The following is a 13,826-nucleotide window of genomic DNA, read 5'->3' on the forward strand; positions in this document are numbered from 1 at the left end:
AAAACTAAGTTTGATTCAAAGTCGAAGCAATGAATAAGTTTCCCAAATGAGATTTCTTTGCCCCAACATTATTACGTAGGTGTAATGAGCAAAGAATTTATGCCATTTTTTATTATTACGAAATTTTTTTTTCTTTAGCGCCCGCTGCCTACTCAGTGCAGTTCTTACACTGCATGGAAAGGCACGCTCGTAAAATTCGTTTGCGATGACACTGCCCCTTATGTGTTTTAGTGTTCTGCGCGCCCCGCCGCGGTGGTCTAGTGGCTAAGGTACTCGGCTGCTGACCCGCAGGTCGCGGGTTCGATTCCCGGCTGCGGCGGCTGCATTTCCGATGGAGGCGGAAATGTTGTAGGCCCGTGTGCTCAGATTTGGGCGCACGTTAAAGAACCCCAGGTGGTCGAAATTTCCGGAGCCCTCCACTACGGCGTCTCTCATAATCATATGGTGGTTTTGGGACGTTAAACCCCACAAATCAATCAATCAATTAGTGTTCTGCGCTTGCTTGCTTTCTCTGTTGTGCGCGAAATTGTTAGGTGCGTTTTATCATTGGTGAACGTCTTCAGTGCTTTTTCCAGCGGGCAGCGGAACGATGCGAATTACATTTAACGCCGAGTGCTTTCGTCGGCAGCTGCGGAAACGATGTGCTGTACAACGATGTAGTAGAGCGAGAGTGTGGTTATAAGAGGGAAAAGAAAAGTGAGCCCCGTAACTGTCTGCATCAGCGTGCGACACCTCAACAGTAGCTCACAAGGGATGGGGGTGAGAAGGGATTAAAAAGATAGGATTAAAGGTAGAGAGAGAGAGAGATATGCGCAAGGACAGTGAGCGACGACATAAGAGAGATAGGAAAGATGAAACACGGTCACAGGAGTCCGAGGACGGGGCACCACTTGCGAGAGCTCTTGTCGGCGACAGGAGATGGCGTAGGGCTAATCCAGTCGGCCAGAGCTGCGCTGACGTCGTCGTAGGGGACCGGCGGCAGGAGGTGGCGTAGGACCAACCCAGTCGGCCAGAGCTGCGCTGTCGTCGGAGATCGCGACGGCACAACCGGTCGCCACGGAATCCAGTGAGCGAGTCCCCATATAGTAGAAACAACCTTATCTAGGAGACATGGGTCACCGCAGGCATACGTATGTAGTAAAAACAAACGTATGCCTGCGGTGACCCATGTCTCCAAGATAAGAAACAAGTACAATGGTTCGGAATGCACTGCTCGCTGGACTTTCATCAATCAGTATCGTTCACCGGAACACGCAGTTCACCGAAACAATTCTATTGTAGTTACCGGGTGCACAAAGGTCACTGCAGTCGCTGCAGCCCTCATTTTCGATATGAGCGTGCTTTTCAGACACAGCGAAGTAACAATTTAGACGCTTATTCGCGTTCATCGGTATACCTGCGAGTGCGTCGTGTGCTTCATTTGAGCGTGAGAAACGCGGGGCACGTTTCGATTTGCTTGCCATTCTTCACGTGACCTTCCAATTTATTGCTATCGCGTTCATTGGTTTGTTTTGTGGCAAAGCTTTCCCCTTTTTTTTTAATATTTCGCGTGCTTTCTTTATTAACAGAAAAAAATGAGCACGCAATTAGTACGTTGTTGAAAGTAGCACAGACAGATGTCGTTTCGACATGCGCACATCTGTCTCATTGACATTTTGATAATCAGACGAGTACTTATTGAGTTACAAATATGATTATGACTAAATAATTGTCATTAATGAAAAAATACAGTCAGCTGCTACAGTACACTAGGAAAAATAAGCACTAGCCTTGCTTCGTGTAACGTCGTTCCTCTTTTTGGAAATCGCGTTGCGTGATAACTGGGACGTCCTGTATAGAGAGAGTTTCCGGCATTCGTTGGTTTGTACGAAATCACTTATATGTGTATATCATGCAAGACCCCAGGACCTCGTGTACTTTGTTTTCCTCCTATTCGCTATATTCACTGTAGCTAACTTGTGGGAGACTGGCTAAGTAGTGCGTGGCTTTGTTATAAGTTTAATTGTCTACAACTTTGGTCACAGGTAATACACACTGTGACCTCTCGTCTTCGTCCTGTTTTTGGACTGTTTAACTGCTATATTATGACGTGAATGTTGAACTTAGCGGTTTTTAGCGGGTTTTGAGGGCTCCTGTCGCGGTGCAGTGAACTAGTCACGAGATTGTTACTTTTGACTTGGCAGCACTATTCACAAGGAAGAAGTGTCATACCGACTCATGCAGTAATTGCACGTGACATTTCAGGCTAGGCTTAACGATGTGTCGGAGCTTGTCGGCGTCATTTGATTTATTCTAAGCGACATGGCGAAAGAAAAAACACCAGGCCTGCGCGGAGCGCGCCGCGCAGTCACAGCGAAAGCTGGAAGAGCGCTCTCTCTAGAACCTTTTTATAGGCTATTAGGTAACTACGACAATTAAGCACACTTGTAGGGTACCCACTACGCCATCAATCATTTTTGTGTTGTAGGTAAGCATCCACTATACCATTCTTCGGAGAAGTGCGTGCATACACGCTTGCCAGAAATTATGTGAATTTTGTTGATGCTGTGGCTGACGGCGGAAAAGAATTGTGCCTGAGGTTTTTGTAATGAATTGGAGCATTCGACGACTCACTCGTTGCGCAATACACATTGAGTGATACGCAAACACTTCATTACACATGCCCAACATGAAGCCTGTCTGTTTGCAACGGAGTTTCAAGCATTGGCGTAGCTCGAGTGCTTGAAAATGACGTCGCAAAATGGTGGTCAGTGGTCAGAAAAAAAATCGGCGTAGCTCAGTGGAAAAAAAAATGGTGTAGCTCAGTGGCATAACACTGGGCTGTCACGCCAAGGGTCCTGGTTTAAATTCTATTCTGTCATAGGTATTTTCACTTTAGTTTTATCATTATTATTATTATTATTTCGCGCGATAGTGGTCACGTACACCGGCGGCGGACAACTACGGCGCAAAAAAAAAATCGTTACATATACAGCTAGGAAGTGAATGATGATGTGTGGGGCGAAGCTTCGGAGGGTTTTATCGGTGAACCATGAACTTTTCGTCCGTCCGGCCGTCTGTATGCATGTGTCCATCCGTCTGTCTGTGTCCGTTTGTTCATCCGTCCGTTCACACCTGCTGAGTGAGTCATATAACTATGCGGTCAGGTACCAAAAGAGACAAGCATGTACAGACCCACAGATTTAGAAGCTTCGCCCCTGAAATACCCTAATTGTTGTGATCTCATAACAGCTTTCGCTGTAATAAAAACGTGTGCGCGCTTAGCCTGTCGTACTTTCAAAAGCTCGTGGGGCCCATTCGGGTACGTTACCGAGCTAGAATTGAAATGAACAATGGCATCGACCCTTTACAATCTGCGCATAGGGAAGTACAGACTGCACCAAACGTCGATATATGCTGTGTGCCGCGATACGACAACATCGTGAACCATCCAGAGAGCTAGGTTGACCCCGTTGGGCCGGAATACACGTATATATTCTGGTTCCCCCAACTCCAAGCTCGACGCTCCGTACAAACTCCCCGACTTGCGGGCAGCGCTGGCGAAAATGCGGCGTGACACGACTCCTCGTCGGGATGGCATCACAGTATCGCCCCTAGCTAATCTTCCCGACCAGGCTCTCCTATCACTGCTCAACCTCATCAACTCTGTATGGGATGGCTCACCGGTTCCAGCAGAGTGGATCACTTCAGTTGTCACATTCATCCCCAAGCTAGGTAAGCCGGTTAGCATTGAGGCCCTGAGACCCATCTCTCTCACCTCTTGCGCCGGAAAACTTATGGAAACTATGGTCCGCGAACGCCTTTCATTCTACCTGGAGTCCAGGGGAACCTTTGCCGATACATTGTTTGGCTTTCGCCCGCATCTGTCGTCACAGGATGTGCTCCAACACGATATCATAGAACCCACTACTATGCGCCAAAATTCGTACCAGCTCTCGATCTTCGACGCGCGTTCGATAATGTTAAACATAGTAACATTCTTGATAATATTTCTACTACAGGCTGTGGAAAGTACACCTTCAACTACATTCGCGCTTTTCTTTCTAACCACCTGGTCTTCCTCCGCCTTGACTCTACTGAACAAGGCCTATTTCAACTCGGCACGTCGGTACACCTCAGTGCGTTCTTGTCACTCCTTCTGTTTAACTTGTTCATGATGAAGCTCCCTTCCCTCCTAAACGAAGTCGAGAGGGTACACCATGCGCTCTATGCCGATGAGATAACAATATGGACCGACACGTGGCTCTCCGGCTCAAATCAAGGAACGGCTACAACAGGCTGTCCTTCTAGTGCACACTTACGCCGCCTCTTGCGGCCTGGAGTGCTCCCGTACCAAATCGGCCCTTCTATCGGTTTCACGCTGTAGTGAGACTTATCCCGAAGGAGTACGGCCACTAGCGTGGGTACGGTCTTAGCGAGCCGCAAGGCACGCGTTAACCATCGCCGTGGCGAGAACACGATACTGCTCAAGGTCGCAACACTTTATTGTTTACGTCAACACCAAAACACAGTACAGCCCGTTACAAAGGCGCGGCGGGAAAGCAAATGGGCTTATCCACGCCACGGGCGAAAAGTGCTACATAGGGTGCCTCGAGCACGTCTCCGTGTAAAATTGATACACGGAGACACCGGGACCAAGGCCCGGTTGCTCGAGCGAGGGCAAAGGCGCTCGCGTTGGCTTCGGGGAGATACGGGTTGGCGTAGCTTGGCCACGCACTAGGACACCGTACCGCCCTTCGGCCGAGCGTACGCAAATTGGCAACAAAAGGCGAGCGTTCGCCTCGGGCGCGAGGCGCCGTCAGCGAAGTCCGACGAGCCCCGAGCGACGGGAGTCGACGGACGGAAAAGGGAATGCGTGCTCACCGTAAGCTGTCCCAGAGAAATCTGACTCACTCCGCGACGCGCTCGCGCGCGCGAAACCTGTAGGGAGACCTTGCGCGCAACGCCACAGTCGACATCCGCTACCCAGTGAGAGGAGTTCAACGTCACTCCTTACTCTCCCAGCGTGGCAGACAGCGGAGGAGGGGAGTCATGTCGGGACATGAGAACGGCAGAAAAGGGGGCAAAGCCCGTGGAAAGACGGCGGGCTAGCCTCAATTCCCACAACGCCAACCACCACCTCAGATATCCCTCCCCTCCGCACCTGTCCCGTCAGTCCAAGACCTTCGGATTTTCAGGTTGCACCTCTCGTCCTCATTGGACCCTAAGAGCATCATGTCCTCCATTCGACGCACCAGCGAACAAGTGAGTCGTATGATCCGGCGGGTATCTATCAGACGTGGTGGCCTCCGAGGGACCCACTCCCTCCGGCTGGCCCAAGCGTTTGTGACCAGTCGAGTCATCTATGCCTCACCCTACCTTCACCTGCGTCGTCACCATGAACATATTATACTCTTCCACGCTCCGTGTTTAAAAGTGCGCTGGACATTCCCATCGCCACTTCCAATAGCCGCTTTGCGGCTCTGGGAGTGCAAAACTTCGCGGAGCTGCGGTAAGGCCATCGCATCAATCAACTCAATCGTCTATCGCAGACACGTTCCGGGCGCCGCGTGCTCCACAGACTTGGTCTCAACACAATCACCGACCTGGTCCCTCTATTCCCAGTACCGGAACTACAGCGCCAGAAGTGATGGGTGGAGCCACTACCCCGTAACATGGACCCCGAACAACAATCCGGTCGTAGGCAAGCGCGTATACTGCTGCCCTTCAGGTGCGTCACTCCGATCGCCCCGGCGTATTTTATGCAGACGTCTCGGGCCCTTCCACTTTGGGTCATTACACGGCCGGTGTGATCGCAGAGGGACGCCACGTCGATGGCCTCTCCTTTAGAGCCGACAGTGCAACTCATGCAGAGGAGGTTGCCATGGCTTTGGCTGCCTCCCATCACACTGCTCACATTATCTTAACAGACTCGCGCTCAGCCTGTTCTTGATACATCCAGGGTTCCATCACCCCGTTGGCTGCCCATCTCCTTCAAGCCGCTTCCTGGCGTTTTATGCCTCATTCCGTAAGAGTAGTATGGACTCCAGGCCACACAGGTCTTCCTGGCAATGAAGCGGCAAATGTCGCTGCCCACGCTTCCCTCCTCTGGGTCACTGCACTTCCATGCCCTGAGTCTGATCCTGGAAACTCCAGTCTCACACGCTAACGTGATATTATCGCAGTTCCCACCAACTTTATTACCCTGGCTTCGCACGCGGTCTGGCGAAAGTGGACTAACGACTGCTACGCCACCTTCAGACTAACTTTCCTTAGTGCACCGGTCGCCCGGCACTTCATACCGGAAATCTCTGGCACGTGTTCAACTTGTCAAGTGTTAGCCGACACCTTTCGCGTTGTGACTTCGTGTCCTGCTACTCCACTCCCTTTCTCATCCCCCTTACCCATCCCATCTAGCGAGGCTTGGGAGGAGTACCTGCTCGGCTGCTCTACCAGTGCCTCCTCTATAACTTTCTGTGTCTGGTAGAACACCCTCTCGCGGCTGTCGGCGCTTTCGTTTCTCCCGCTCGCCGCCACTGCGTGGTGGCGCTGTGCAAACAGGGTCGGGCTGTGCAAAAAGGGTTTCTAGTAGTACACCAACAGGCCCAGATGGCATTCCAATTAGGCTGACAAAGACATTAGGTCCGAAGTCTAAGCAGGCTTTGAAGAGGCAGTGAGCACAATAATAATCGATGGCGAAGTTCCCGATGGATGGAAACTTAGCAGGATGAGCATGATCTATAAAGGAAAGGGGGACAAAGCTGACATAAACAACTACCGTCCTATAACAGTGACATCAGTGGTCTACAGGCTGGCGATGCAGATTATAAAGGAAAGACTGCAGGCGTGGATAGAGGATGAGGGGGTGCTAGGTGAACTGCAGAATGGGTTTCGGAAACACAGGAGGTTGGAAGACAATTTGTTCTCACTGACGCAGTGCATCGAAATAGCAGAAAAGGAACGCAGGCCCCTGTGGCTAGCATTTTTGCATATCAAGGGAGCGTACGATAGCGTGTTTCAAGAGGAATTGTGGGGAATACTGGACACACTAGGCGTGGGAGATGGAGTCACTAATCTTTTAAAGGATATCTATAAAGGTAACAAGGTAGTTACAAAGTGGGAAAAACAGGTATCCAAGCCTGCAGAGGTAAAACGGGGGCTTAGGCAGGGGTGCCCCCTGTCACCCTTATTATTCATGATGTACCTACAAGGATTAGAGGCAAAATTAGAGGGAAGTGGACTTGGCTTCAACCTCTCTTTAGTCAAACAAGGAAAACTTATTGACCAGGCACTACCAGCATTAATGTACGCAGATGATATAGTGCTAATGGCCAACAACAAGGAAGATTTGCAGAGATTGATGGACATCTGCGGTAATGAGGGAGATAGGTTAGATTTTAAATTCAGTAAGGAAAAATCAGCAGTCATGATTTTCAATGTCAACGAATGTAGTGAGCTTAGAATACAGGAGGTCACGCTAGAGATAACAGATAAATACAAATATCTGGGCGTATGGATAAGCAATGGGACCGAGTATCTGAGGGAACACGAAACATACGTGACGACTAAAGGTAACAGGAAAGCAGCAGTCATGAAAAATAGGGCGCTGTGGAATTACAATAGGTATGATGTTGTGAGAGGAATATGGAAAGGGGTCATGGTTCCTGGGCTGACGTTCGGCAATGCGGTGTTGTGCACGAGATCAGAAGTTCAAGCAAGATTAGAAATTAAGCAACGTGGAATAGGTAGGCTTGCTTTAAGAGCTCACGGGAATACACCAAATCAGGGAGTACAAGGTGATATGGGATGGACATCATTTGAGGGCAGGGAAGCTAGCAGCAAGATAAAATTTGAGAAGCGATTGAGAGAAATGGGGGAAGAGCGTTGGGCTAGGAAGGTTTTCAGCTACTTGTACACGAAGAATGTCGATACAAAATAGAGGAAGTGAACCAGGAAGTTGACTGGTAAATACTTAGAAAACAGCAGGAGGCCAAACCAAAAAGAACTATCGGTTAAGAAGAAAGTGAAGGAAACGGAAACTGACATGTGGAGAATGGGCATGATTAAGAAGTCCGCACGAGAGGTCTATCGCACTTTTAAGCAGGAAATTGCCAAGGAAAGGATCTATCATAATACTCGGGGTAGTTCTCTACTGTTTGAGGCCAGAACGGGAGTACTGCGAACCAAGAGATATCCGGCCAAATACGAAGGGGTAGACACAGTATGCAGTGCGTGTGGAGAGGAAGAAGAAACTGCCGAACACTTGATAATGTTCTGTAAAGGACTTCACCCTATATTTCAGGATGATGGCGCAGAGTTTTTAAAAGCACTGGGGTTTAGGGACCGCGAGGGCAAAATAGACTTTAAGCGGGTAGACTTAACTAGAAGGAGGTTATCTGATTGGTGGCTAAAGTCAAGGCACGAGTGAAAATTAAACTCTTCACTGCAAAGTACGAATCCTCAAACTCACTTTTTAAAGAAAAAAAAATAAATCTAGTTTTAGGTTCATTAAGTATTACAGCTTGGTGGCGCTAGCCACCGCCCGATCTAAAGGGTACAGCCATATCCATCCATCCATCCGGGTGCTCTGCCGGTAGTGCTGGTGCGGGCGCGGCCTAGAGCGCTTGTTTGCTTTGTTGTGCCTTGACACGTGCGGTTGGGTTTGGCGAGTTGAATGCGATGGAAGTTTTTTTTTTCCTTTGTCGTGACCACGTACCTTGCATGACTTGCGATGTCGTACTGCTGCGTGCCGCTGTGCAAGTCGGACGAAAAAAAGAAAGTGCCTGGACTATCTTTCCATGAAGTTCCTGCTGCCGCCGACGTACGAGAGAAGTGGTTGGCCGCTATTCGGCGAGACGGCTGGTCGCCAAATGCAACGTCCTGTTACACGGAGAAATGTAGCCGTCATTTTCGCGTCGATGACTTTCTTGAAGGAAAGAGATGACGGTTGAAGAAAGGTGCAGTGCCTTCAGTTTTTGAAGATTACCCCAAACACTTGCAGCCAAAATGAAGCGCTGAACGAAGCACAGCAAGCATTGAAAAGCGAGCTTGTGCTCCATTGACAGTGGGGAGTGGTCATGCGACAAGCGGCGCTACTAGGCTGTCACCACCTGCAGCACCCACACCGCCAGAACCTGAATGGGAGGAACCAGAGCCCATGGACACCACCGATAGTGTCAGCCAAACCGATCAGCGCAATGATGTTACGCATGATAAGGAAGGTGCACTCAAGCCTCGTGCATGTGACCGAGGTATTCAGGTCGACAGCGGGCAATTGTCAAGTTTGCTGACCACAGAAAAAGCCAAATAGAAAAGAAAAGAAAAGGACCTGAGGAACCAGGCACTTAAGTTGCAACGGAGTGTGGAAAAGTACAAATTGGAGCTAAGACAGCTGCAAGAAGATTCTTTGGCGTCAGATATCTCGTATATCAGACAAAGGGCCACAGAGCAACAGCCTGCAGCATTGTTTTTGCTAGACCAAATCACAAATTTTAAGAAAAAAGGCCAACCTGGTCTGAAGAGACAACTCGTTGGTGCGTGGTCCTTCGACATTTGTCAACAAAAGCATACGAGCACATGCGACGTGAAATGCTTCTAAAACTTCCAAGTCGAAGAACCCTGACGAATTACATTGGCACTACCAGTGGTGAGACAGGCTTCAGCAAACTGGTTGAAACCAGGTTAGCTACAGAAGCTAAAAACTTGGACAAGCCTCAGTCAATGGTCTGCTCTTTCATCGTTGACGAAATGAGGATAAAAGAAAAGTTACAGTACCACAAGCAAAGGGATTGCTTTGTTGGGCACATAGATGTTGATCTAGAACAAAACAGCAGCAGCCCTGTTTTTGCAAATTCACTTCTTTGTTTAGTGATTAGTGGCATGAGCACAGCATTCCGAATACCAGCGGCTTACTATTTTACGAAGGGACTTACCGGCGACCAACTTCATAAATTGATTGTTTTTGTAATGAAGAAAGTGGAAGCATGTGGATTTAAGATTGTGCGGCTAGTGACCGACAATCACAAAGTTCATGTCAATGCCATCAAACTTCTCTGGAATGGATTGGTAACCTAAAAGACTGAACATCCCTGCGACCCAGACAGACTCCTTTTCATGAGTTTCGACCCGTGTCATGTGTTAAAGAACGTCCGGTCACAACTGTTGTCGCATGAGATTGGGCCAAAATGTGAAATTTCTGCTTCCTTCATCAAGGACCTGTACGAGATGCAGAAAGGTTTAACTGTAAAACCTGTCCGATATTTGAGCCGGAAGCATGTTTTCCCTAATAATATAGAAAAAATGAACGTTGGAAGAGCTGTCCAGCTTCTCTCCCCAAGCGTGACGGCTGCTTTAGAGTACTTGAAAGGTCAAGCTGGGCATACATGCTCCAAATCATTTTCCCATGCAGGCCCAACCATTACCTTCATGAAGAATTTTTACCGCTGGTTTGTACTGCACGACACAAGCAATACTGTGCAGCACATATATCAGAATTTTGCTGATGCTCGACACTATGACGACGTTGAAGATCCTAGGCTCGAATGGCTTGAAGTCACCTACATTGTATTTGGATGGGCTGAAGAAGAGGTGCAACCATCCGCGAGAATTTCTTACGAAGGAGACGTACGAGGCTGTTCTCGTCACCACTTACTCTACAGTGGCATGTATAAGACACCTGCTCACAGATGAGAGCTTCTTCTTTGTTCTTACACGCCGGTTCAACAGTGACCCAATAGAGTCATTGTTTGGAACATTGAGGATGTCATCAGGCACAAATGACACGCTGGATGTTCGTGCTGCACTTTCGGGTCTAAAAAAATCCTGAAGACCGGAATCGCTGCGGATAGTGCAGTATAAAATGTTGCTCATGCTGAGAGTTCAACATCAGTGTCCCTACCTGCCTGTGCTTCAAGTTCGCAACCGTCGTGTACTTTGTCCGTGCCGCTTCCTTCTACTGCAAACACAGATGTGCAAACACCACCTTCTATGAAAAAGGCAGTTGTGGTGTTGCAAAGGCTAACCACTTCTGTGTTGCCTCAGTACCTGCTATCTCTTCAAATATCGGCCACAGCATATGTAGGGGGCTACATTGCCCGTGTGGTGAGTGAAAAAGTGAACTGTGAAAACTGTGTCTCTGTGTGTTCGAAGCCAGCCAGCAACCAGCCGCTCCTGCAGCTGACACGCCACCAGGACCGAGGTGGTTTGCTGTATCCATCTGATCAGCTCCTTTTTGTCCTTGATGCTTTGTGAGCTTTTGCAGACTGTGCGCTCAAAGACAACCCGACTTTGGCAAAGCCACTCAGTACCTTGACGAAGTACACAATTCCAGCCCTCTGTGCATCAAGGCTCCTTAAATGCCACAGTGATGGCAGCAATGACCACAGGATGCGACTCATGAACGTCATATGTATTTACTTCCTCAGGCCACTCCTCTCGAACTATGCGTTTAATGTGACTGACAAGTAAAATGCTTGCAAATATTTCGCGAGGAAGCCACTTTCAAGGAAGTATGTAAGGATTTGAGAAAGGTTGTGTCCTTGTGTATTATGTGATATTTTATTTTGTCAACAAATATTTTCATTGCAATCCATTTTATGCAGCGCTGTGATAAATATTCTCTTATGCAATTTATGATATTTTAAGGAGAAATGATGATTCAAGGAGAAAAGGCGGAAAAGCTTGTCTGTACATCGCTGTGGATCTAGACAGCATTCTTGAGAAACAAAGTAAATTACTGCCGACAGAAATGTCTATTTTTTCAACCTTGTTCGCATGCACCAATTTATAATCACGCCAAACTAAACATTTTAACGCATGGCTGTACCTTAATTGGCTCAAACAAAAAAAAAAGTTCCACTTGTTTGCTGCTTTCGAAAATAGCTCAGGTAGTTATGGTGAAGCCGGTGTTGTGTCCGAAGAACACATCTCGCCGCCGCAAGGCCTCTCATAGGGCCATACGGAACATACTTGACACTCCCAGCAATCTATATCCCAGCGGTCCTAGTACTTCGGTGGTCTTCAAGCAAAAGCGGGTGTGGAACATGCTTACCGGAGAGTGCTACATGTGACGTTTTGGGACTTGCTAGCCACTGAGGTGGGTATTCATGTGAACACTGGCGTATCAGTGAATTCTATATGGCAAGTAAATGCGGAATGCTTCTGTCGCGGTCAAGTAAAGGCAGCATGGTAACACATAACAATTTCAACTGTTGCAATGTCTTGTGGGTTCATGACAAACCAGTTACGAAACCGAAACTGACTGAACTGCAGCTAATATGTGGCTGACGGTGATTCAGACAATTGAATCCAATCCAGCTCGAGTATTATTTTCAAGCTGTGTCGCTCGTGCTCGATCCCGTCTGAGTTTCGTTCGTGTGATTGTATCTTCGGTGTTGGTGACGTATTTCTAATCCCTTGTTTGCTACTGTCTTTTCATTTAACGACGAGCAACAGTGACCAAGGCTGTCAGATGTGTCATGCGACATGGTGTCGCGTTTGCGCCTCATCACCTTCGATGCCACGAACACGCTCTTGCGCTACAAAGAATCGGTCGGACAAACGTATTCTGGGGTCGCTCAACTCTACGGAGTACCAGCGGATCCGCATCACGTACACCACAAGTTCAGGATTGAGTTCAAGCGCATGATGGCTCAGCATCCCAACTTCGGCAGTGACAGTGGTATGACGTCGCAGGAATGGTGGTCTGAGCTTGTTAGCCGAACGCTCTCCGGCTCAGGCTCCATCAGCAAGCCCCTTATGACATCCATCGCCAGTCACCTTTATGAATTGTACAGGACACCTGAATGCTGGACGGCGAACATAGGCACGATTGAAACTCTTCAGGGTCTCAAACAGTCCGGTCGCAAGCTTGGCGTCATCTCGAACACCGACGAGCGGTTGGACAGCATTCTGACTGGTCTTCGACTGCGGCAATACTTTGATTTTGTAATTGCATCGGCTGTGGTTAAGGTCCAGAAGCCTTCTAAGGACATTTTCTCTTTGGCTTTAATTTGTGCAAGCAGCGATGAGTGCCTAAAGCCTGATGACGCTCTGCACGTGGGTGATAACGTCGAGCTTGACTACCTAGCTGCAAAAAGTGCTGGATGGAATGCCCTATTGCTTGTTAATGATGAATCGCATAAACACCGAGCACTGTCAACGGGCCTTGTAAATCCCGGCGATGTGATCCAGCAGCTGGAAGATATCGTCAAGGTGGTCGACACGAAGGAGTCGCACTGTGCCACATAGTCAGTTTTTCTGGCTCGGAAACATTTGTGCTCAGAGCATGCGATCCTGGGGTACAGTGTGGACTACTAGAGACACCGGTCAGTGCTAGACAGTGAGCGAACGCCGGCCGTAAAGAGATCTGGTTTTGAAACTCGTTTGCATGATCGCATGGTGCTGCCTTCTAGCAAACACGAGTTTCCGTCGCGTCGTTTTTGTTTTCTTTTTCGTATGCTGGTACATAGTGATAGCAGATGTACTATGTTTATAAAATATATATTTTTAGTCCATTATTTCAATTCATCTGTTCCTGTTCATAGTTTCCGCCAAAAGGTGGTGTAGCTCTGGCAGACACAAACGAGAAAGATGGAACGGGACGAGCGCGTCATCCTCGTCCATGTTTGCTAGCACTATGACATCTTTTGTATGCATTTAACCAAATACTTCAAAAGGTATGTTTGCAAACATAGTTTCCAGCTGTGCAACGTGAAGGGCCTTTATGTACACTGCACATAAACGTTTCCTGCCCCAGTCACATTTTGTCTAAGGTAAGCTTTAATTTGCAGGAACTGTTCACACTGTTGTTCAAAATGGGCTCATACTGAGCTCACCGTACAAGAAAA

At 48.3% G+C, this 13,826-nt stretch overlaps 1 protein-coding gene and 1 pseudogene across 1 annotated transcript; both read left to right on the top strand.

The window, feature by feature from the left end:
* Window positions 1-8,583: 8,583 nt before the first annotated feature.
* On the top strand, window positions 8,584-12,057 carry LOC142775944 (uncharacterized; annotated as a pseudogene).
* A 244-nt stretch (window positions 12,058-12,301) lies between these two features.
* On the top strand, window positions 12,302-13,496 carry LOC119187811 (rhythmically expressed gene 2 protein). The gene has a single exon (XM_037435899.2). The coding sequence runs from the start codon at window positions 12,463-12,465 to the stop codon at window positions 13,225-13,227; it is 765 nt and encodes a 254-aa protein (XP_037291796.2). The 5' UTR covers window positions 12,302-12,462; the 3' UTR covers window positions 13,228-13,496.
* Window positions 13,497-13,826: the final 330 nt, after the last annotated feature.

This window comes from Rhipicephalus microplus, chromosome X, assembly GCF_043290135.1.
Source record: "Rhipicephalus microplus isolate Deutch F79 chromosome X, USDA_Rmic, whole genome shotgun sequence".
Lineage (NCBI taxonomy): Eukaryota > Metazoa > Arthropoda > Arachnida > Ixodida > Ixodidae > Rhipicephalus > Rhipicephalus microplus.

Coding starts and splice junctions, on each gene's coding strand:
- LOC119187811 (XM_037435899.2), top strand. CDS start 12,463: ATGGTGTCGCGTTTGCGCCTCATCACCTTCGATGCCACGAACACGCTC.